At 39.5% G+C, this 24,245-nt stretch overlaps 1 protein-coding gene across 5 annotated transcripts in view; it reads right to left on the bottom strand.

The window, feature by feature from the left end:
* SBF2 (SET binding factor 2) overlaps positions 1–24,245 on the bottom strand; it is a 2,295,537-nt gene that overhangs the window by 628,696 nt on the left and 1,642,596 nt on the right. For all 5 annotated transcript variants that reach the window (XM_078680952.1, XM_078680953.1, XM_078680956.1 and 2 more), the window contains one exon: positions 1,505–1,677. In XM_078680952.1, coding sequence (XP_078537078.1) covers positions 1,505–1,677 — 173 coding nt within the window. The remainder of the gene's footprint in view (positions 1–1,504; positions 1,678–24,245) is intronic.

Genomic DNA, 24,245 nt, shown 5'->3' with positions numbered 1-24,245 from the left:
TGGAGCTGTTGCTTTTGGGTCGACAGGTTTGTCCGGCTTCGATGGCTTCGGTACGGCACCGGATGGCGGGTCGACGGTTTTTGGAAACGGAGGCTTGTTTGGGTCGGCGACCTTCTTTCGGGTCGACGCCCTTCGGTTGCGTGCCCTTCTTCGGGTCGACCGATTTTCTGGGGTCGACGGATTTTGGCTGATCGGCCTTTGCGGGTACGACAGTCTTCTTTGGCTCGACAGTCTTTGGCTGTGCAGCCTTTTTTGGATCGACGCCCTTCGTATCGACGATCTTAGGGTCAGTAACCTTCTTTGGCTCTGGAACCTTCTTTGGGGCGATGGCACTGGGCCCTGGGGTTTCTGAAGGTTTCGGTTTCGTTTTCGGAGCCGGGCCGGGAGGCGGGGCTGTCGAAAGTCTTTTTTGATCTTGGCTAAGGCTTGTTGGCGATGCCTCGACCGGAGCCTTCGGCGAGGGGTTAATTCTTGTTGGGGGCACTGTACTCACGATTTGGCCTGACGGTAGTTCGTCGTCGGAGTCGGAGTAGTCCTCGACTGTGACGATCTCTAGGTCCGAGTCTTGAGCGTAGGCCAGCTCTTGGTCATCATCGAAGATGTTGTCCGGTTCCGGTGCCCGTCGCTGCATTTCTTGCCTGGCGGCCCTTCGGATCCGTATAGTCTTTTTCGATCGGAACTGGGTGCAGGCTGGGCAGGTTTCTTCCCTATGGTCTGGGGAAAGGCACTTGTTGCATACTGAGTGTCTATCAGTATGGGGGAACTTTGAATTGCATTGGGAGCACCTTTTGAAAGGGCTTCTTTCCATCGACGGTCGGCTCACGTGGCGTCGAAAAGGCCCAGCGGCCCACGTCGACGACTGGATCGAGATGGAAAGTTGTATAGAGTAGAGAGGTACCGAACGGAACAATACCGACGAAGTCGAAGGCCTTTTGGCCTTTAGAAAAGTTTTGTTTCGATTCCGAGTTGGAGTATAGGAATTTGCATCCGAACCCGATGGCGGAAAAAAACAATCTGAGCATGGAAAGGATGGCCATGTGCACTGTAGTCCAGGGGAGGAGTCACCTACCTCGTGATACTTCGAAGACTCTTCCAGGACAACAAAGTGCAATCATCCGGACCCAACACTAGGTGGCGATCTATGCACAGTTATGAATTCAGCAGCCCACATGCCTCAAACATAGAATTCTATAGAGAGGGAGAACAGGAAGGGGAGAAGAGCTGGGTATTTTGAAAAATTCGGACAGAGGGAAGTAAGCTCAACTGCAGAAGAGGGGAAGTGTCTGGATTAGGATCTAGAACAAAAACATTTACATAGACATGAAGCTTGTGTGAGTGCAGGAACTTAAAGAATTATCAGTGAAGGTGATGGAAGAATGCAAGAATAAGTTAGAATAATTTGAAAACAGAACTGATTGTACACAATAATGTCTCCACCTACCTCTCACTTACTACAATGCATAGATTGTACTGGACATGACAATTCTCAATAGAAAATGTATACCTGGTATCATGCAATGCAGGCTCTTGATGTGGTCCTGACTTACTCCACTCTCTGTGCAAACCTTGTCAATAAATCTTGCAATGAAGCGCACAACAGAATTGGTGATGTCATTGTTTTCAGAGTCCTCAAACCCACTTTCAGTGTCATAGCTCTCAGCCACACTGCCTGCAATGCTAAAAGGTAGGAAGAAAATATGAGCAAAATATTTCTTTCACATGCAAATGAACAGCAGAAATCCAGAATCTGCACAATTCCAAATAATGTAAACTAAAGAAATACCGTAAGTTCAAATACTGTAGCCGGTGTATGTGAGAAAACCATAATAGTGTACCACAGCCTTCCAAACAAAGCTCAAGGTACATGGTAACATAACTAGTAAAGCAATCCGGGTGCATGTGTAAAAATACAAGTTTCCTTCTATTGATGGCTGGAGCAGACACAGTTGATAAGAGTCAACAAGGAGTCAAATGCAAAACGTGTAATCCAAGCAAAGAAATTATACAGCCTACTTTTTAATGCTGTGACATGTAATGTATGCTATTTCAAGTTTTTAAAAAAAGTTCGGGCTACCCAAGTTTATGAACCCAGGCATACACATATCAAAATAAACAGTGGCCCACCCAAAAATCCTTCATCATGATAATATTTTTTAATTAGAGATACCTCATTACTTCTATGTATTCACGCAAATTAATCGTACGCAATTCTATCATTTAAGCCAGGTTTAAACATAAACCTAACTAGCATGCACCACCAATCAGATCATGTATAAGTAATACAGTAAGAATACATTTGAATACAGTTTGTATGCAATTGAATGTATTGTATATCATCATTCATGTATCAAAACAATTGAGTGTTACAACGCAATGTTCATGCATAAACTGACGAAAAATGAGAATGCGCATAGAAGGTTTGCAACAATTGACGACTAAAAAGATATCCAAAATATAATTTGAGTATTTCATCACAAGGATAATCAACACATTATATATATTTATCTAATTTTTATGTTGGATTTCAACCTTAACAGAGCAATTCTTGGGTCATCATCAGGACGAATAAATTTGACGGAGCATCTGAAGACTAAAGGTGAAATGATAATACTTAGCAGTAAACAACACTACTGTCAACGGGGGCAAATCGATCCCAGATAACTATCAGCAGAAGCACCATGAGGAGAAAGCCACAAAAAGTATGAGCAATCCCCAAGAAGGAGGTGATAGTATCCAAATAACTGCAAGCAGAAGCCTCATGTGTACAAACCAGTAGGCATGCAAAGATTTCCAGAGAAGGTGCATGTGAAATGGATAAATTAAAGAAATACTCACTAGATGATCCAAACTTGAGGCATGACATGCATTTTAAATTGCATAGACACAATGTAGAATAAAATGTGGTTCAGCCTGGAACTCGTAAGCAAATATATTGGTCACTTCATTATGGGTGCTATGATCTCTACGGAATTCTTTGAGAGAGAGCACTGAGGTCATTCCCTCACGGAAGACTTATAATTTAATACTGTTGGTTACACTTAATATTACGTTATTGTATACAAACATTGCCCAAGAAGAAGCATTGTTAGCAATTGAAGAATACTATAACGTAGACAGCACCCAATACAAATACCACCAGGTTTAATGTTGTCTTCAAGAAAGACTGCCCTGACAAAAAAACTATTTCTCCTTCTTAGGAAATTATTTTCTGCAGATCAAGGTGACTTTTATGGGTATACACTTTGCTTCGAACCTAGCAAAATATTTGGGCACTGCAGAAAAGTGGTGTAAATTTATTGAAGGGATTTATAACATACGTACAAATGTTGCATAAACAATCTCTAGAACCTTCCAGATGCCTATTGGGTTTTCAACAAGGCTTCTGTCAGCAGTTATTTGGATGCTATCAGCTCCTTAGGAAACAAGTGCATGTCTTTTGTTTTTCACCACATGGTGCTTCTGCTGTTAGTCATTTGCTCCCATTGACAGTATAGTTGTTAATTGCCCAGTATTATATTTTTCCTGTAGTCATCAGATGCTCCGTCAAGTCTCTCCACCTTGATGATGATCCATAAACTTGTCCTTAAGGGCATAAATGATGACATAAATACAAGTTGAATTTTAGCTCATATATTGAGTATCCTTTGAATGAAATGCCCAAAATACCTTTTGAATATACTTCTTTGATGCCACTTGTACATGGGCTCTATATACATTCTCATTTTTCTTCATCTATTAAACAAGCACTTTTCTGCGCAGTAACTCCCACTGATTTAATACGTGCATGATGATATATAATACAACCAATTGCATACAAACGGTCATCAAAATTATTATTTCTATTATCACTGTTGCATGAACACATTGGTGATGTATGTTACGAAGATATTTAAACTTGAAATATTTAGACAATTCCATACCGATTAATTGGGTTTTAAAGACTGATTTAATCAAGTATCTCTAAATAAAAAAAGTTATCTTGAGGGAAGATATTTGGGTGAACCATAGTTTACTGTTAAATGTTTAAAGACAGGAGTGTACAAGGCACATACATGACAAACTACAGTATATATATATATATATATATATATATATATATATATACACACCTACACACACACACACACTATTCCAAATCCGGTGCCAGTGTGACTATGTGCCAGTGTGACTTTTTGACGCTTTTCTGCATTCCGCGTTCCTCACCGTCACAGTGACCGTGAGCAAGGTGTAATGCTGAAATGCGCCAAAAAGTTATTACATATATATTCACTGAATAAACCATAGGTTTCAGGGACGTTATAGTTAGTTGGACATTTCACTCGTACAAAACCATAGAAATTCGGCCGTTCTAGTTAGTTCAGCTAACTATTAGTTGCTCCCCGCAATGCACTGCTGATGACATCACATATTACATCATTCATGACATGGTCAGTGACATCACTGATGATATCTCAAATGACATCACTGATGACATCATCCAGTGAATGTGTGTTTCTGTAAAGTTTAAATATGTTTTATATATATATATATATATATATATATAAAACAAGGTGTATTGAAGAATGAGTGGGTATATAAGTGTCTGGATGGAGGATTTAGTATGTGCGTGAATGACTGTATGAGTGATTAAATGTGACTTACTGAATGCATGGGTTAGTGACTAAACTGTGTGAATGTCTGTATCAGTCTGTGTGTTGTTGTGTAAGCTGCTGCATGGGTTGGTCAGTAGCTACATGAGTGTCTATATGGGTTATTGATTGGTTGCCTGAGTATTTGTATGAGAGACTGAGTGTGTGGGTGGATGGGTGGGAGGTGTGTGACTGTGCATAGATTTGTGAGTGGTTGATTCACTGGGTGTATGGGTTCAAGAGTGCATGTGGAAACAGCTGTATGGGTGGGTGAGTGTGTGTATGGGTGTGTTGGTGAGTGAATGGATGTCTCAGTGGTACATGTCCAAGTAACTACATATGTAAAACGCAGTGTATGTGAAAGTTGGAGTATACAAATCTCTATACATGAGAGTCAGTGATTTTGAGATTGGCTGTATGGATGAGTGTGTACTTGTATCTGTGATCGTATAAGAGAGTAACTATGCGTTATTATCTGTATGAATAAGCGAGGTGGTGTGTGTATAACTGTATAGGTGAGTAAATGGGAGTGTGATTGATTCTTCGAATCACGGTCTAGGTGTGTGAGTAACTCCATGGATGAGTGGTGGTGTGTGAGTGTCTGTATAGGTGTACGAGTGCATATGATAGTGTTGTATTGATGAGTGACTGCATGTATGGGTGAATGAGTGGAGTGGATGTGTGTGTAGACCTATGAATCAGTGAGTGGGTATGTAGTAACTGGTATTGGTGTGTAGATTGTTTCGAAAATGGTAGTCTGCATTTTACAGTGGTAGTATTAAAGGTTATATTAGGGTGTGAGGAAGTGCCTCACATTTTCATGTGGATGATGTCATCAGTGATGTCATTTGAGATGTCATCAGTGATGTCTTCAGTGATGTCACTGACCATGTCATGCATTGCGGGGGCGCGAGTTATAGTTAGCTGAACTAACTATAAAAGCAGAATTTCTATGGTTTTGTATGAGTGAAATGTCCAACTATAAATTCCCTGAAACCTATAGTTTTTTCAGTGAATTTCTAAGGTTTTTTAAATGCTAATTTCTAACTATAACATACCAGCAATGTTCCCTCTAATTTTTTTCCTCTGTGGGCGGCAGTGTGAGGTCTCTGTGCGTTCCAGCTACAGCAATGTGGGCCAAGAACCCGACAGGGGTTCTGAAACTGGAGTTCCTGCTTGATTGTGCAGATAAATGACCTACCTATGTACTGGAACGGAGGAGGCCTGTTTGATGGGGCAGGCAGGGCCGGACGGGGAACCCAAAAAAGTAGCGCTGGCAATTTTGCTGCACTTGCTCCCACCCACCAGAGGGGTGGAGGGGGTGGGGGTGCCAAGTGTCAAGCACTACTGCTTAAACCCGGTCCCCAGCACTGGTGCTTTTGTTATGAGGGCCCATATTGCAGCATCGCTGCAAAACTGCTCCCAGTAACACAACTGGCCCCCACTGCTCCAAAACTGACCCCAAGCCTTCCAGGGAAACACCTGATGCCTGCTAAGGCCAGTCCAGCCAGGGGGGTGGCATTCGTGTTGGTGACTGCTGTACAATGGTTGTGTCATGTTCGACATGAGAAAGTGCAGAGCATCTGCAACCACGAGAAAGCTACACTAATATATATATATTAGGAAAACGGGGCAACCAGCCTCATTTCACAGTGCCAGTGAACCTCTTCTTTACTAACTAACTACACAGCGGCAGCTCAGGGACATCTTAAGGACTTTGAGCACCCTCGGCCAAACGTATTTTGGGGGCCTCTGTGCGGATGAGCTTTGAATTTGTGATCCAGTTTCAGCTTTCTTGTGTCCTTTTGGCCAGATCACAAACAGTACACAGACACACTGGTTCAAATTCCAAATGTGTTTATAGTAATTATTCAGGGATATTGATGTATTTTTCCAATATTGTAACACAGTAGAAACCCACTAATACTACTGCAAATAATCACTGTGACATCCTCCCATATCTCATATCCGAGATCCTGGTTAAATCTAAAATAAACATTTTTTTATGGATGCTGCATGAAACAAAACCACATTTGTCAAAACATGTCTATAATACAATCTCACACATTACCCAGATTAAAAATAAATGAAAGGAGAATGCTATTGGCAATAATCTGTTGAAGAATTATTCAAGGTCATCAGGGCAAGACTCTGCAGCACAGAGCTGGCTCTACCAAGGCAGGGGTTTCTCCACTCTTTAAGACTGATAATCATGAGTTCACTTATTGTTGGACTTGGCCCTCTTGACAGGGTCATCCCTGAACTTTTTGCCTTCCTCCAATATTCTCTCTGACCTGTTTTTGTTGGTTTAATGACTCTGGGCACTTTACCACTGCTGACCAGTGCTAAAGTGCATATGCTCTCCCTGTGCAAAGTGTATATGTGATTGATTTCCATGATTGGCTCATTGGATTTACTGTCAGTCCCCAGTAAAGTGCACCAGGAGTGCCAGGGCTTGTAAATGCCAATACTGCTAGTGGGCCTGCAGCGCTGGTTGCGCTACCCACAGAAACAGCCTTTTAAAATGTGTCTAGGGTCTGCCATTGCAGAACCTGCGTGCAGTCTGGTACTGTCATGCTGGCTGGGCAAGTGCACACACTTGCCAGCCTCTAAACCTTCCTTTAACTTCATATTAGTCACCCCTATGGTAGGCCCAAGGGCAGGGTGCATTGTAAGTGTAAGGTAGGACATGCTCTGAGGTATGTGGCATGTCCTAATAGTGAGTTACAGCCAAATTCGTTTTTCACTATTGTAAGGCTACCTGTTCTCTTAGGCCAAGATGGGCTGCTGGAAATATTACACTCTATAATGCCAGCAGGCTCAGGGAACATGGTAGAAAATAAAGTTTAGCTTGCCTGAACTCAGAATAATTAAATACTTCTTTTATTAAAGTTTATTTTAATATCCTGTGTTTGCAAATGCTACTTTTAGAAAGCTAGCATTTGCTTGCTTAATCATTTCAGCCCGCCTCTGCTAGTATGTGTATCTGACTGTCTGGGATATGTGAGTTACAAGCCTGGGGGATGACAGGTGGTGAATGCCAGGATTACACCTTAGTGGGAGGTGGGAGTGCCCCTTGGCTCTGAATAGGGCTGTACTCTGCCACCACAATGCTGGCTCCGCCCCCTGGGGAGCGACTGATGACTCAGCCGGCACCTGGCCCAGGAAGGGCGAAGCACAGTCAACAAGGTACTCCTGGCTGCCCCTGTCCAGACAATGGTGGCTCCACCTCCTGTGGAGCGTCTGATGTGCCTGCCCCTCACACTAAAAGAAGAAACCAGAGTACACCCAACAAAGTGCTCAGAGACTGAAAGAAGTTATGCAAAGGCCCCCCTGGCCTGTAAGAACAAAGAAAATGCTGCATAAAAGTAGGAGCCCTGCTCCTTGTAAATCAGAATCCTGTTTCCCACAAAGAACCTCTGCCCAACTAGAAGGAGAAGAAGACGCTGGAAGGACTGGCCTGCTGCTTGCCTTGCAGAGGAAGGAGAGGAAAAGACTTGCTGAAAAGACTTTGCTGACTTGTGCTAGAAACTTTCTCCAAGGGCTTGACTGAGCTTGCCCCCTGACCTGAGCCACAGGATCATCTGGCTCAACCTGCTCTCTGCCCGTCTGCTGGTATCTGTGAGGATTTCTGCCCCCGCCGGAGCCGTGACCCTGGTGCCCCCAGCCCCTCCTCGAGGCCGCGACCAACTGTGTTTCCACGTCTCCGCCGAGGAAGAGCCCCGCTCCGCCGAGCCGCTCTCCCCCCACTGAGGGAAATCACTGTATCACCTCGCCTTTGGAGGTTCGCTGGTGTGACATTGGTGCCCCCCCCAGCCCCTCCTCGAGGCCGTGATCGACTGTGTTTACACGTCCCCGCCAAGGGAGAGCCCCGCTCCGCCGAGCCACTCGCCCCCCGCTGAGGGAAATCACTGTATCACCTCGCCTTTGGAGGCTCGCTGGTGTGCCCCCCACGCTCCTGCCTGAAGCCCCCACCGGACCCCAAAGACCCAGAGAACAGATCCTCCGAAGTCCGGACGCCTCCTTCCAAAGGATCTTCACCGGGCTCGGGGCCCGCAACGTTTTATTTCCCCATACGCCGATCACAAAGGTACGTGCCTACCTCTGAAAAGGCCCTGGGTTAGGCCCTGGGTTTCTCGAGGCTGAGAGCCCCACCTCCGGAAAATGCCCTGCGTTCCTCGAGGCTCCTCTCATCGCCTCCCTACTCCTCACTGCAGCTGAGAGCCCCCACCTCCGGAAAAGGCCCTGGGTTTCTCGAGGCCCCTCTCTGGTCTCCATTCAACCCGCACCGCGAGATGCGTGAGTCGCGGTAGGGTCTCGCTCATTTTCACCGGGGAAAGCGCACAGAAGCACTAAGAAGCGGCCAGGGAGTCCTAAAGAGGCCTCAGGGACCAAGAACAGTCTAAAAGAACTAAGAGAACCGTTTTTGAAGTAAAAAAGACCAAGAAGCAATATTTGAACTGTAAGCAAGGAGAACACTTGCCTATTTACAACCTTGTGGCTTAGAAAAACGTTATTAATGGTCTTGTGATAAATACTTGCCTGCATAGATATTTTTATATAAAGAAGACGTATTTTTACATATTCAAAGCCTGGTGTCCATTTGTGGGGGGATTGGTATGTTTACTGTGTGTGTTATTACAAATGCTTAACTAACAACGCCTGGAGAATAGCCTTGGCTGCTCACGCCACGCACCTAGAGGGTGAGCAAGGGTAATTCTAAGGGGTCATCCTTCGCCCTGACTTAGAGGAGAGGGTCCCTGCTTGTCACAAGTGAATACTTGCGCCAACCAGAGATCCCCAATTCTAACACTTATCCGCTCTGAAGATGGTTTCTTGGATACGCAGGGGGGGAATGTACATAGATGTCCACCATGTGTGCATTCAGAGTTACTAATATATGTTAGTGATTCTGAAAGCATGTGTGGTGCTTTTAGGCTTGCTCAGGGCTTTAAGTGGGCTGAAAAAACTGGGGGGTCTCAAATGCCTGATGTAATTAAGGGTGTGGCGTAAAAACACGTAAGCTAAACATCCCTGCTTAGCATAGTGTGCCCCCGAACGTTATTGTGCTGCCTCTGTCATTGCATCCAGATATATAACACAATAAGTTACATTATACCTAGAACAACCCAGGACTATTGACTATTGGTTGTTAGTTGCATAGGATAAATAAGCAACAACTACAGCTTTGTTGAATATATTGAAAATGCCTCAGTTCTGAAATTATTTTTAAAAATTCCTCTGAAGTTACACCAAAGGCTTTCAGCAGTGGAGTTTTTTTTTTTACCCTAAGGGTGAGGGCAAAAATGAAGAGCCTGATTGGGACCGGTCTTACAAACTAACCATCTGCAGGACCCATCCCACTTAAAGCCCTGGGCTTGCTACATGCTTTTTGTTAGTAGAGCATGGCTGCGGGAAGATTGTGTGCATTTTTGAAAGTATACACGTTAATTGCAGCAATTAACATGAATACTTTCAAAAATTTACACAATCTTCCCGCAGCCACGCTCTATTAACAAAAAGCATGCAGCAAGTCCAGAAGCAGGAAGTGTGCTTTCAGAATCACTAACATATATTAGTGATTGTAAAAGCACAAATTATGTTTTTAGGCTTGCTGCATGCCTTTTGTTAATAGAGGGCGGCAGAGTACATGCCTTTTGGAAAGTGTTTTGGAAAGTGTTCATGTTAATTGCAGAGCCCGACATACTTATACACGGGTCTGCATTTAACATCAATACTTTCAAAAAGTCACACAATCTGCCGCGCTCTATTAACAAAAGATGTGCAGCAAGCCTAAAAGCACAATGTGTGATTTACACATCGTTCTTTTGTGCTGGTTGTATGTTTTCCTTTAGTAGAGCACGGATACGAACTGTCTGTTGACCATTGTGAAAATATTCCTGTTAATTGCAGCACCGTTGTGCGCTGCAATTAACATAAATATTTTCACAATGGCCTACAATCAGCCCACAGCCGCGCTCCATTAAGGGAAGATATGCATCAAGCCCAAAAGAACGACGTGTAAAGCACACTTCATGCTTTTGGACTTTCTGCATTTCTTCTCTTTATGGGCCATTATGGAAATATTTATGTTAATTGCAGCGCACAACGCTCCATTAAGAAGGAAACGTGCCACAGAGCGCGTTTGCACACTTGTCACATCAGGCCCCACCCCCTGCCTTCACCACTGTGCAAACGCGCCCCCTGGCGCGTTTTAAGTTGGGGGATTAAGTGACTTTGAATCCTGAGGGTCACTGGGATCCAACTAGCCCACCAGGTCTCTCCAGTAAGCGCCACAGAGCTGTGTTGCAGAGAGGTGTAAAAAGGGGCGTGGCCTCGGACCACCTCTCTGCAATGCAGCCCTGTGGCGATTTCTGGTGGCACCTGGTGAGCTAGATAACCTCCAGGGACTCTCAGAATTCAAGGTGGGCAAATTCTCCACCTTAAAATGCGCCACAGGGCACGTTTGCACAGTGGTGCAGGGAGGGGGCAGGTCCTCTGGCGATTTGCCGGTTCCTTTTTTTTTGCTTTTATTTTGCTTTTTTATGGAGGGGGGCCGTGTGGCCCTCCTTCCCTGGGCTACTTTTGACCCCGGGGACCCCATCCCTGGGGCCGGCCTTATCCTTTTTTTTCCCTCCATGTTTCAAATGTTTAGGGGAGGGGGCCGCGTGATCCCCCTTCTGGGCCACCTCTGGCCCCGGGGACACCATTCCCCAGGGCCTGGCCTCTTTGTTGGGGACTGTGGGGGGAGCCCCAATGCCCCCACGGTCCCACCGGCTCCCTGCCTCCTGCGGGAGCCGCCATTGCTTTTTCACAAGGGGAGCTGCTACTATGCAGCTCCCCTTGTGGAAAAGCAATCTGCTTTGCTACATTGAAGCGAGAGGAGGTTTCCCTGCTCTCGCTTCAATTAAGCAAAGCAGAGTTTGCATTTAGAGGGCAGGAGCCGCAGGGCTCCTGCCCTGTTATTGCAAACAGCAGTTTCCCGAGGGTGGGCACCCCGGTACACTGCAGGAGCCGGCCCTGGCTGGTGGCGGTCCCCAGGGCCATCAAGGGCTCCAGAAGGGGGACCACGCGGCCCCCCACCCAACACCTGAAAAGCCCCAGTGATGTGGTGGTCCCCGGGGCATAGGGGTCCGTAACGGGCCCCCGATTTTAAATTTAGAGTACCCCGGGGATGTGGTGGTCCCCGGGGTGTGTGGGGGGCTCGAGCCCCCCCACTTTTTTCAAAATAAAAGAAAGAGGCCCGGGGAGGTGGTGGTCCCCGGGGCTGCTGGGGGGATTGGGACCACCACGCTTCTTTTTGACAGCCCCGGGGAGGGGGCGGTCCCCGGGGCTGAGGGGGCTGTAGTGACCCCACATACATTCTAATAAGCTCCAGGAGGTGGCGGTACCCGAGGCTGCGGGAGCCCCAGCGGCCCCCCGCTATTATTTTTTCAGCAATGGCCCTGGGACCCGTTCCACCTGGGGGCCTCATTTAAATAAAGCGAAGGAGCCTGCTCTTCATTTTTCGTTTTTTAAAATTTTGGTGAGATTCGCAACCCCAGTACGAATTCCGCCAAAATTATAAAAAAATAAATGTGTTTCTTTGGCCCAGGGGGTCCCCCTGAGCAGGCCTAGGTGGTCAGGGTGTTTCTACCCTGCTCCCTTTTCAGATTTTTTTCACTGTTTACTTGTGACTCGGTTCTACCGATCACAAGATGGCTGTCAACACTTCCTGGTTTGGAGTGTTGGCAGCCAATCATAGTGAAGCTCGTGCTAGGGAGGGTTCTCGAACCCACCCCTGCCCCACATATCGAAACTTTTTCTTTTCCTAATTTCTCCGGAACTACTGAACGGATTTACACCATTTAACAAATAAGGCTCTTTCTGAACCCAGGGCTATCTTTTGCCAAATGTTGGTGTAATTTCATTCAGCAGTTCGGGCTGTAGCTTTGTCTAAAGTTTCCTCTGGAAATAACATGGGAAAAACACATTTTGGGACCCCTCTTTTTTCTCGGCCCCCGATTGGCGAATCACCCCGAAACTTTCAAGACAGGAGCTGATCACTAGTTTTGAAAATATTCCGAAGATTCGTCAAACGGCGCCAAAGTTTTTGGGAAAACAAAAAACGCTTTTCCTATGGAAACTAGGTCCTAACTATACCACATACTGGCGACTGCCAGTAGGACATATATATGTATGTATGACAAAGTAGCCTAGCTACTATGGATTTGGGCTCGGTTCATTTGGTTTGAAAATACCGAAGTTTGGAGCAATATTATATATATACCTTCGAGCATTGATATATATATATATATATATATATATATAGGTTTATGGGGTGTTATAGTTAGTTGGACATTTCACTTGTACGAAACCATTGAAATTCTTCCGTTATAGTTAGTTGTACTAAGTATAACTCGCACGCCCACAATCCACTGCTGTTGATGTCACATATTACATCACTGATGACATGGTCAGTGACATCACTGATGACATCTCAAATGACATCACTGATGACATCACCCAGTGAATGTGTTTGGTTCGATATTTAAATATTATATATATATATATATATATAGGAATCTGCATTGAAGAATGAGTGGAAGTATTTGTGTCTGTATGAAGAATTTACTAGTAGTGTGATTGACTGTCTAAATGACTAATTTAAAGTATCTCACTAAATATATGGGATAGTGATTAAAGTGTGTGAATATCTGTATCAATCTGTGTCTTGTTGTGTAAACTAATGCATAAGTTGGTTACTACCAATGTGAAACTCTATATTAGTTTTTAATTAGTTAGGTGACTATTTGTATGGGAGAGTGAATGTATGTGTGGATGGGTGGAAGGTGTATGATTGTCAAAAGATTTGTAAATAGTTGATTTAGCAGGTATATGAGGTTATGACTGCATGTGGAAATAGTTGTTTGAGTGAGTGAATATCTTTATGGGTGAGATAATGAGTAAATATATTTCTCAATGATACATGTCCAACAAAATAGAAATATAAAAGGCAGTGTATGTGACAGTCCTTGTATTTAAATAAGTATATATAAGACTCAGTGATTGTATAAGTGACTGTATGGAAAACTGTATACTTGTAATAGTGATTTTATAACACACTAAGTATGACTTTCTATGTATATAAATAAAAAACAGTGTTGTAGAAGTGTGTAGGTGAGTCAATTGTTTGCATAAGTGAGAAGGATGGCTGCATAACTGAATAGGATGTGTGCTGCTGTGTAATGTCAATATAGGTGTATAAGTGTATTTAATAGCGTTGTATTCACGTTTGTCAACATGTATGAGTGAATCTATAGGTAAGTGTTTAGATGGTTGTGTAGATCTACAAATTATTGAGTGGGTTTTTAGGAAGTTGTTTTGGTGTGTCATTCTTTTAAAGATAGTACTTTATATTTTATAGTGAGTGATGAAAGTGTATACTAGTGTATGATGAGGTGTAACAGATTGTCACGTGGATGATGTCATCAGTGATGTCATTTGAGATGTCATCAGTGAAGTCATCATTGATGTCACTGACCATCTCATGAATGATATAGTATGTGACATCATCAGCAGTGGATTGCGGGCGCGCAAGTTATAGTTCGTATCACTAACTATAACGGAGGAATTTCAATGGTTTTGTACGAGTGAAATGTCCAGCTAACTATAACACCCCTAAAACCTATGTTTTTGTCAGTGAATTTGTAAGGTTTTTTTAAATGCTAATTCCTAACTATAAACATGTTTGAAACCTATGTTTTTTTCAGTGAATTTCAAAGGTTTTTTAAATGCTAATTCCTAACTAGAATGGGCCTGAAACCTATGTTTTGTTCAGTGCATTTTTAAGGTTTTTTCAATGATAATTTTTAAATGTATTCATTGTTATATTTATTTTTTACATATTGTTTTACTACTTTTTTATCTATTTATTTTTAGATATCTTATTTTTTAAATTACATTACATATTTTTAATAAAAATTAAATGCATTTTAAAAAAATCTTTAAATTTTAATTTTTTAAATTTTATATTTTTTTTAATATATTTATATTATTTTCTTTATTGTTTTTTTCACATTTTCTTTGGTTGTCACGCACCCAAAGCGTACCTTTCTTGATCACTACGCGGACCCTAGCCGCTATGTTAGAATTGTTGTGTAGGACACGCTTAGGATGTGCGACGGGTACACATTTTCCTGCGCAATTGCTATGCGACCGGTACGCGACTCCTGGCGCATATCCGACATGTATGTATTACTTTACGAGAGGCTCGCGCAGTTCAGCGCGACGTCATATACGTGTTGGATGGGGTGGGTGCGCGACTCCCGCAAAAAAATGTATTGTCTAAAAACATACATATATGTATTTAATATAAATATTATGGCAAGACATTATCTGATGTAAACATAAAAATAATAGACCTTTACTTTTAATCAACCTATTTTATGTTTAAATACAATTTCGCGAAGTAGCGTCGGGTGCGTTGTACGAGCCCTACGCGGACCCCGCGGACCCCATGTGACCAGAAAAAAATAGATTCGATTGGTTCATAACACTTCCTATTCTAACTATTCAAATCACTTCTTAGACCTTCCTTGGGAGAACAACTCTGCTAAGAAGACCATCATTTTTCCAGATTGGACACCTGAATTTCCCTTCTATAAAGAAAAATGGCTACACCACTGCAAGAATCCTCTGATTACAAACATTCAGATGCAGAGGGATTTGTACCGAACCTCCCCGTCCAGAAAAATACACTTCCATCGTCTGGAAATTTTTCATTTTTCCAGTGGGACAAAAAAAAGTTAATGCCACCAAAGTGAGATGTAAAATGTGCAAAGCTGTGCTGTAACGAGGAGGTCCAAATAAAAAAATACTTGTGTGGCACTGCAAGTATGCGGTAGCATTTAAAATGCCTGCATCAAGTAGATTTGGCACATCAAGAGTGCAGAAGACTCCAAAAAAATCCACCTCCACCACCGGAGATTCCGAGTACTTCTGGGGTGTCTCCTTCAACCCCACAACCTAACTTACGTCCCCAATTTGGAAAAGTCAAAATGCACTGTGTAAAGTGTAATAGGTTGATCTGCTACATGGAGCAGTCTGTAGATTTAGTTTGCAGGGCAATCGACAATCATCAATGCTAGTTTTTTTTTCCTGTAAAGTTCACTGTTTTGTTCATCCAGTTTACTTTTTTTCGTTAAAAAAATCGTTTAAAATATATATATATATATATACATATAAAACTACAAAAAAAAAGTTCTTTTCAGAACCAACTACTGTGGTTAAAAAAAAGACTATATTTGTATGATAGTTTGTAAAAGTTTAGATGAATCTATGTGTAGTGCATAATTGACTGAAAGAATGCATTTGTGATGTATGGTGAATGTATAAGCGCAGAACTATAAGGAAGTGCTGCAGCATGACACTGTAAGCTCTTTAGCTCCAGTGTGCTGTGGTACTTCCGAAGCACAGGGATGCAACATATGTACATAAATATGTTGCAAGTCTATGCTTCTCCCTGCACTGCTGCTTAAACTGCAGCCATGTGGTGACACTGGCAACCTTGCACCTTGGTGCAAGGATATCTGTGTCGGATCACTGAAATAATATCGAGGGACAGAATATCGACCAACAAAAATATCGTTGACAAAATATCGAGAGACAAAATATCGAGTTTCTATCTACAAACAGGTAAGTACAAAAATATCGAGTTAAAAATATCGTTTACAAAAATATAGTTGTAAAAAAATCGACTTTAATAAAAACAATGTTTAATTACATTAATATAAAAAATTAATTACTAAAATATACTTAACAATACTTAAATTAACTTTTAATAATTAAATAATTAATGAAAGTAAAAAATTAAAAAAAATTCATCATATTTCTTAAAACATATATATATATAGTAACAAAATTTAATTAAATAATAGCCAATATTATTAACGTACAAATACAACAGAGTAAAAATTACTATTCCCACTCCAGTGGGTGCAACAGTAGGGAAAGCGTTGGATAGCGTAGGGGTTAAAATTACTATTCCCACTCCAAAGAGTGCAACAGTGGATATATGACGTTACAACGCACCTTTTACAACGCACTACCATTACAACGTAAGTATTGGTAAGTATATAATAATTTTTATAATTTAAATTATTTAAAATTAATTTAATATAATTTAATTTAATTTCATTAAATTAAATTAATGTAAATTTAATTTTACTTTATTTTTACACTGTACCCCTGTACCCCAAAAACCCAAAACTGACCCTGAACCCTAACAAAAACCCTTTACCCAAAAACCCAAAACTGACCCTGAACCCTAAAAATACCCCTTTACCCAAAAACTAAAAACTGACCCTGAACCCTAAAAATACCCCTTTACCCAAAAACTAAAAACTGACCCTGAACCCTAAAAATACCCCTTTACCCAAAAACTAAAAACTGACCCTGAACCCTAAAAATACCCCTTTACCCAAAAACTAAAAACTGACCCTGAACCCTAAAAATACCCCTTTACCCAAAAACTAAAAACTGACCCTGAACCCCAAAAAATACCCCTTTACCCAAAAACTAAAAACTGACCCTGAACCCTAAAAATACCCCTTTACCCAAAAACCAAAAACTGACCCTGAACCCTAAAAATACCCCTTTAATTTAACATAATTAGCAATTAATCAATTAAATTAAATTAATTACATTTTAATTAATTAACAAATATTTTTTAATTAACAATTAATTAAATATTACTAATAATTATTAAATTTACATATTTAATTAGTTAGAATTAAATTACTTCCCACCCTATTCCCCTATAAACCCACAACCCGCTACAGGAAATAAATTATTTAAATTTACACAATTAGCAATTGATCAATTAAATTAAATTAATTACCAATTAAATTTTAAATAATTAACAAATATTATTTAATTACCAATTAATTAAATATTACTACCAATTAATACATTTACATATTTAATTAATTATAATTAAATTACTTCCCACCCTATTCCTCTATAAACCCACAACCCGCTACAGGAAATAAATTATTTTAATTTACATAATTAGCAATAATTAATTAAATTAAATTAATTACCAATTACATTTTAATTAACAAATATTTTTTAATTAACAATTAATTAAATATTACTACCAATTATTAAATGTACATATTTAATTAATTATAATTAAATTACTTCCCACCCTATTCCCCTATAAACCCACAACCCGCTACAGAATAAAATTACACAATAATTAAAAAAAAATCATTAATTAAAAATAATTATAAGATAAAATGACACTTTTCACACATATTATAACATAAAAGCACTATAAATAATTAAATATTATTTAAAAAACGATATTTTTTACTATCTAGATTATATACTTGGATATTTTCACTTTCTATATTATTTACAGTCGATATTACTTCACTTACCTTAAAAACGATATTTTGGCTGTCGATATTCTGTCCTGTCGATATTTTGTCCAAACGATATTTAAAACTCGATGTTCTGTCCAAACGATATTTTGGAGTCGATATTATGTCTGTGCACCATCTGTGTCGTGTAGAGTTTGTTATTTTTGCAGGAAGACACAACGTCCTGCACAAAAACAATCAGTGAAGGCATTTTTGTCCTTCAATGTATGCTGTGCATTGTAGCATATATTGAAAGAGAAAAAATTAGGAGAAATGACAACAATTCTGCCTTGTTGTGCCTTGCTACACCAATTGGAGGAGGGTGCAGCATACACACACATGTCCAGATTTACGATTTATGATAAATCTGGAGATGTGTCTCGTTCTTTGAGTTTTCTGTGCAGACACACACAGCAACACCTATAGAACGCCCTTTCAACGCAAAGTGGTGTGTATGATGAGGTCATATTTACATGGAGAAGAATAGGTAGACAGAGTATCTTTTCCTGTCTTTGTAAATATGAAAGAGTGTCTTGCGCCATCACTATGTTACAAAAAGTGATATATTGTTAGCAGAGGATGCTTCTACATTTGCCACATAAGTGCTTAGGTAATGGCAGACTGTTACAATAACAACATATTGCTAGTTACTTATTTGAAAAATTGCATGAGAGTGATAGGAGGTAAGCACAGAGTTATGTCTCCATGATGCTCAAAGAAGAATGATTGAAATGATTGCGGTCTTTCAATAGGTAGAATGGGAAATATTATGAACCAATCAAATCTTTTTTTTTCAGACCACACAATATCCTATGACAGGGAGATTCCAAAACGACATGGGTATCAAATGTGTGTTTTCAAGACTGTATTAATACTTTGTAGCTTCTTGCAGATCTGCTGGCATAGTATATAAAGAAATTAACTTGTACTAGAGTTAATGGCTAGGCCAATCCTTTACTACATGAGTAATAAGTAGAGTAATTTCCGTACTGCAAAGAGAGAACAAGGTATATTTATAAGTACTTAGGTTTCAGCAAAGTGAGAACATGTTTATAGAATTCTGAAGGGAAGGGATGCAGTCTCATGTAACATCTGCAAACACACTCTGTGAATTGTTTTAACTTAAAGAATTTAGTCTCTTTTAATCCTCAAACTCCTTGGACCGTAGTAGCCCACTATGTCTCTCTATTGTACACCATATAGCTATGTTGCAGAGAGGTGCTCTGAAGCCATATCCCATTTTATACATCTCTACAATGAAAATCTCTGGCACTTTCTGCACATATCTGGTCGGTTAGTTGGTCCTCAGTGACACTCGGTATTCATGTTAACTTTATCCTGTAACTTTATACGCCCACAGAGCATCTTTCCACACATATCTACTCCGTCCATCTCCCCTTTCTTGACCTGTGTGCAAAAACAGGCCGTGGTGCATTTTAATACTTAAACTTACCTTCACAGTAATAGAAATAAAAAAAGCTACACATCGTTTTTCAGTTTTTTTTCTAATCTAAATTTCTAAAAATTTTATATTTTAGAGTTATGATCTGTGAAAGAGAAGAAAAAATACAGTTATAATATATAATATTATATTTTTTACAATACAGCATAATTTTAACAGTTTACAACGTATTTTCTTTGAATGTTTTGCTGTTCTCAGAATATATTGAATTTCACTAGAAACAGTGATTTCAGTTGTACTCATCACATAACAGCGGGCAAAAAAAACCAATCAATTAAATTGCTTAAAAAAAACAAGACTACATCCTCAATAACATACCATGTAATGCAAATCACACATATATAAAATGCTTACTCCTAAGAACATTTTCTAACCTAAATTTATATACACTGTAAATGTTGTTGTTTAAAAATATACGCTGAGAGAGTGTGCAAGAAAAAGTCTAATTCAAACATACATCTTTCCTCTTGGCCAAATGGTATTCTTGAAATCCTTTATATTGAAACTGTCTAATAGTAATCGTATCAATACATTTTAATAAATTCCTCAGAGACCGAAATATGTTCTGCAAACTTTGGCTTTAAAAATATTAGGTAAGAATTTGGTAATTCGCTTGGCAAACGTTTAAAAACCAACTGAGCATCATCACAATATGTCCAGTCTTTATCACATTTTAGATAGGCAGTGTAATGTCCAGATGTTGTGAAAGGACCATCATGGAAAATTATTGCTACTGCTACAGAAGTCCTTCCTGATGTTGATAGTTGACTTGCTACAAAATGTTTTATTAAAGTGTCCAATTTTCTTCCATCAGCTGTACAACGTTGCAGCATTAAAATTATAGATTGTCCATATCTTTGTATAAATAATGTTGATAAGATTTCTGATTTGCATTGGCTAAACTCCATGTTTTGATTTGCTGCTTTAACTAGTTTATTGAAAGATACTGTTTTACAGTCTGGTAATGTCAAATATATAAATCTTTCAGTGTCTATGTTAGTGCTAAATGTAAACATACAATTTTCCCAATGATGTTCCCATTTATAACAAAGACCAAAAAGATTTTCAATTTCTGTTCCTTCATTTTCCAATACGGTAAACATATATATTAGAAATTCCTGAGCATCTTGTTGGATATTCTGTGTAAATTGTGTCGTACCAGAACATACATCAAAAAGATTGCGAATATCACAAACGCTTTGTATTTCACTTTTATCAGTTCTCAATTTTTCATAAATACAATGCAAAGAACAAAATCTTTTTTCCCGATTCTCCATAATTTGCAGTTGCAAACTTTCAAGAAAAAAAACAACATTGACCACTACACTAGCATATCAGTTGACACCTGAACAATTTTCAAACTGATAACCAACAATCTCTTCAAGAGTATCCTTTTTCTTTTTGCTTGCAATCACAACAATATTGGGTATTTTTCCTTCTCTATACCTTCATTACAGATATTCTCATACCTTCTTTTTCGACCTACCACACGCTTTTCAAATACAGGATATTGACCTAAATTGGAAGCATACGCTTTTCTTAACCTATTATATTCTTTTACAAAGTTTGCATCTGCAGTAACCTTTGTGTCATCAAAATCAATCAAAAACAAACCAGATAAAGTTCTGACTTGGGACAAAGCAACATATGCCATACCATCTTTAAACATGGTACTTCCAATGTTCACCTAAGCACTGTCTAGACTTAAACCTTGAGATTTATGAATAGTCACTGCATATGCCAGAGAAAGTGGAAACTGTTTTCTAAGGGCATATAAATCTTTAACAAGCAAAACACAAACTAAACAACGACCAATTTGTTTTACTTCTTCAATCTGATCAAATTTAATTTTTAGAAATTCAATTCCATATTTATTCTGATAATTAACAAAATCCACAACTTTGCACATTGCTCCATTAAATAAACCTTTTTCTACATCCCAATTTCGCCATAAAATGATCCGACAGTTTATACATGCACATAGATTCTTCTCTAAACCAGCAGTTTTAGATATCGATTTTTCTAAAGAATATAAATTTTGTTTTCAGTTTTTCTGTCAAAATAATAGTGATTCCTTCATGCTGTATTTTATCAATGGCTTCCATTTTTATTATTTTTTCATTTTCCAGCTTCAAAAGTTGTTAATTGAACACTCGCGCAGTGTTGGCATTAAGCAGATTATAGATTTATTTTCTGCAATTTTCATATATATTTTTTCGGGAATTATATTTTCATTTGCAAACAAATTGGAAAGTAATCGACTTTGCAAAGCTTGTTTGCCATGTTCTGTCAGTACTCCAATTCTTATATCTTGAAGAATATTTCCATTATCAACATCCTTTACCTGTCGCAAATTTGTAATGAGTTCCTTGTATTCAAAATAAGACGAAATGTTAACGTTTCCAAAGCTACCCAAAGTCTTTCTAGTGTCTTCATGCGCAAGTGTTTTAGATACTGGTTGTCCTTTTACGGTAGTAAGTTGCAGTAGATCTCGAAAAACTATGACATGTTTTCGTCCAAATAACACGTCGTACTCTGTTTTAAGAATTTGCTGCATTCTTAAATGCACAAAAGGAAGCATTACGTTTGAGACCATGCCTACCTCATCAATATTCAATAGTTTCATTTTCTTTAGCACTCTTGAAACTTCACAACAAGCTTCTCCAGATAGCTTGTGATATTCCAATTTGTTTTCATGCTCCAGAGGTAGCATAAGTAAATGATGTAATGTAATTCCTTTAATGTTGTGTGCTGCCAACCCAGTTGGAGCAGTTACAACACAAGACAAATGTGACTCAGTTGTTTTCTGTAGATGACTGGTGATTACTTTAATTAAGAAACGTTTTCCTGTTCCATCATGTCCACTCACATACATTCGGATAGGTTGAAATGATGTGCATTCTTTCTTTTCATGAAGAAATCAATGGTCAATCTGTTGTCTCACTTGCTGATATATTTCTTTTTTTCTGTTCAACATTTAGTTATTCTTCCAAGTTTGCTAAGCCCATTATATCTTCTTGAGCTTGATGCATTGCTGTTTCCACCTTATTCCACCTTATTCATGGCAATTGCTGCTTCATTTTTAACAATTGGTTGTCCTAGTGGATCTTGACTCAGTGGAGCAGAACTTTGACTGTCTTGAGAACTGTCTCTAGCAATCTCAGCTGCAAAAGTAGCTTCTTGATCAATTTCATTGTTCAACATTTTCACATAATTTGCAAAAACAGTGCATTCTATGGTATATTTACGAGCATTGAAGGAATCTTCATAGCTCTGAAAATCTCCAAGTAATTCAAATTCTGAACGCCACGGTTTGAACAGTTGCAAAAGGGCTAAATAGTAAAATTCCCTTTTTATCAGCAGTGTCGCAACTCAGTTTCCTGTGATTAATCAAATTTACTTTTGTTTGTTTAACCAAACATCCTTCAGAAAAGAAAGACACATGTTCTCAAGATGATGACTTCTGTTTGGGTAATATGTGTCCAACATATTTGTTTTCAAAATATCTGTACTTTCTGGATCTTTTTCTGCTAAATATTTAATTTCTTGTACAGATTTAAGTACTCGATTTCGCATTGCAGCAAGACCTAGACTCACCCAAATGATTCTTCTAGATTTGGAGTATAGACTGATGATAACCGATCTGAGCATTCATATGCTCCGATTTCTCGATGGGATAACATCTTCAAACTGAAACTGTAAAATTTTTACTTAGACTCTTCTCATGCGAAATCTCTTCCCACATTTCTTTCAATTCCATCTTTTCTGATTTTGTAATGGAGGATGTTATGTATTGAGCAACAGCAATGGAATTGTCCGCAAAGTGCTGAATATCCATGTCAGCATTCCACATGGACAGAATAACCGGATTGTATTCATTTATGTATTTTGATTCTTCGCTTCTTCTCAAATTGTAGATATTTTTTGAAGACTTTCTTGTGATGGTATGTCGCATAGCTGACATAAAACTGTTCACTCTTCCTTTGGATATTACAGGACGTGGAAATGCAAAATGACATTTGGTATAGAACTTATACTCAAGACTTGTACTTTCGTCGACAGTATTTTCCACATCGATGGCTTTGGAATCGTAGGACTTGTTGTCTTAACTTGTTTTCTTCTGTGCTTTTGGGTTTACCACATGTAGCATATTCTTCAATAAAAGACAAAACAGCATCATCCGAATCTGTTCCGAATTTGGGGGCATCCTTGATTCAGAACAGCATATGTATATGAGTAGCACCTCTTGCTTGATACTCTTTTCTCCAAAAGAAATCCACAACTTCTCCAAGTGGAGGATTTTTTAATTGCAGATAAAAGACATCATAGCTACAAATCTATGATTGAAATACCTGCAGATATTAACAGACTTTAAAGAACACAATTCTCCTGGTGTGTTGTATTCTATATCTTTTGAATTTGCCTCTCGAAGGAATTCAAGTAAATCATCTAAAGAGTACTCAGCACAGCTTAGGGTAAGGAACCATGTAGGAGTTCCTAAGTTCCTTAGCATACATTTAAGTTCTCCATGACGACGGTACCAATATTCATTAGTCCCACGCTGACATGCCATCAGATTAATCAGCTGAGATTCTAAATGATCATCTCTCTGGTGCACTTTATCCATAAAATTCTTTGCAGAAACATTTTGCAGATGTACTCCTGTTTTCTATATATGATTGTCTGCGTATGAAAGTCCAGAAAAGTCACTTTCAAACAAAAGATGAAATATATATGGGACACATTGTC

This window comes from Lissotriton helveticus, chromosome 3_1 (genome assembly GCF_964261635.1).
Source record: "Lissotriton helveticus chromosome 3_1, aLisHel1.1, whole genome shotgun sequence".
Taxonomy (NCBI): Eukaryota; Metazoa; Chordata; class Amphibia; order Caudata; family Salamandridae; genus Lissotriton; species Lissotriton helveticus.
This window is presented reverse-complemented; position numbering and strand designations above follow the sequence as displayed.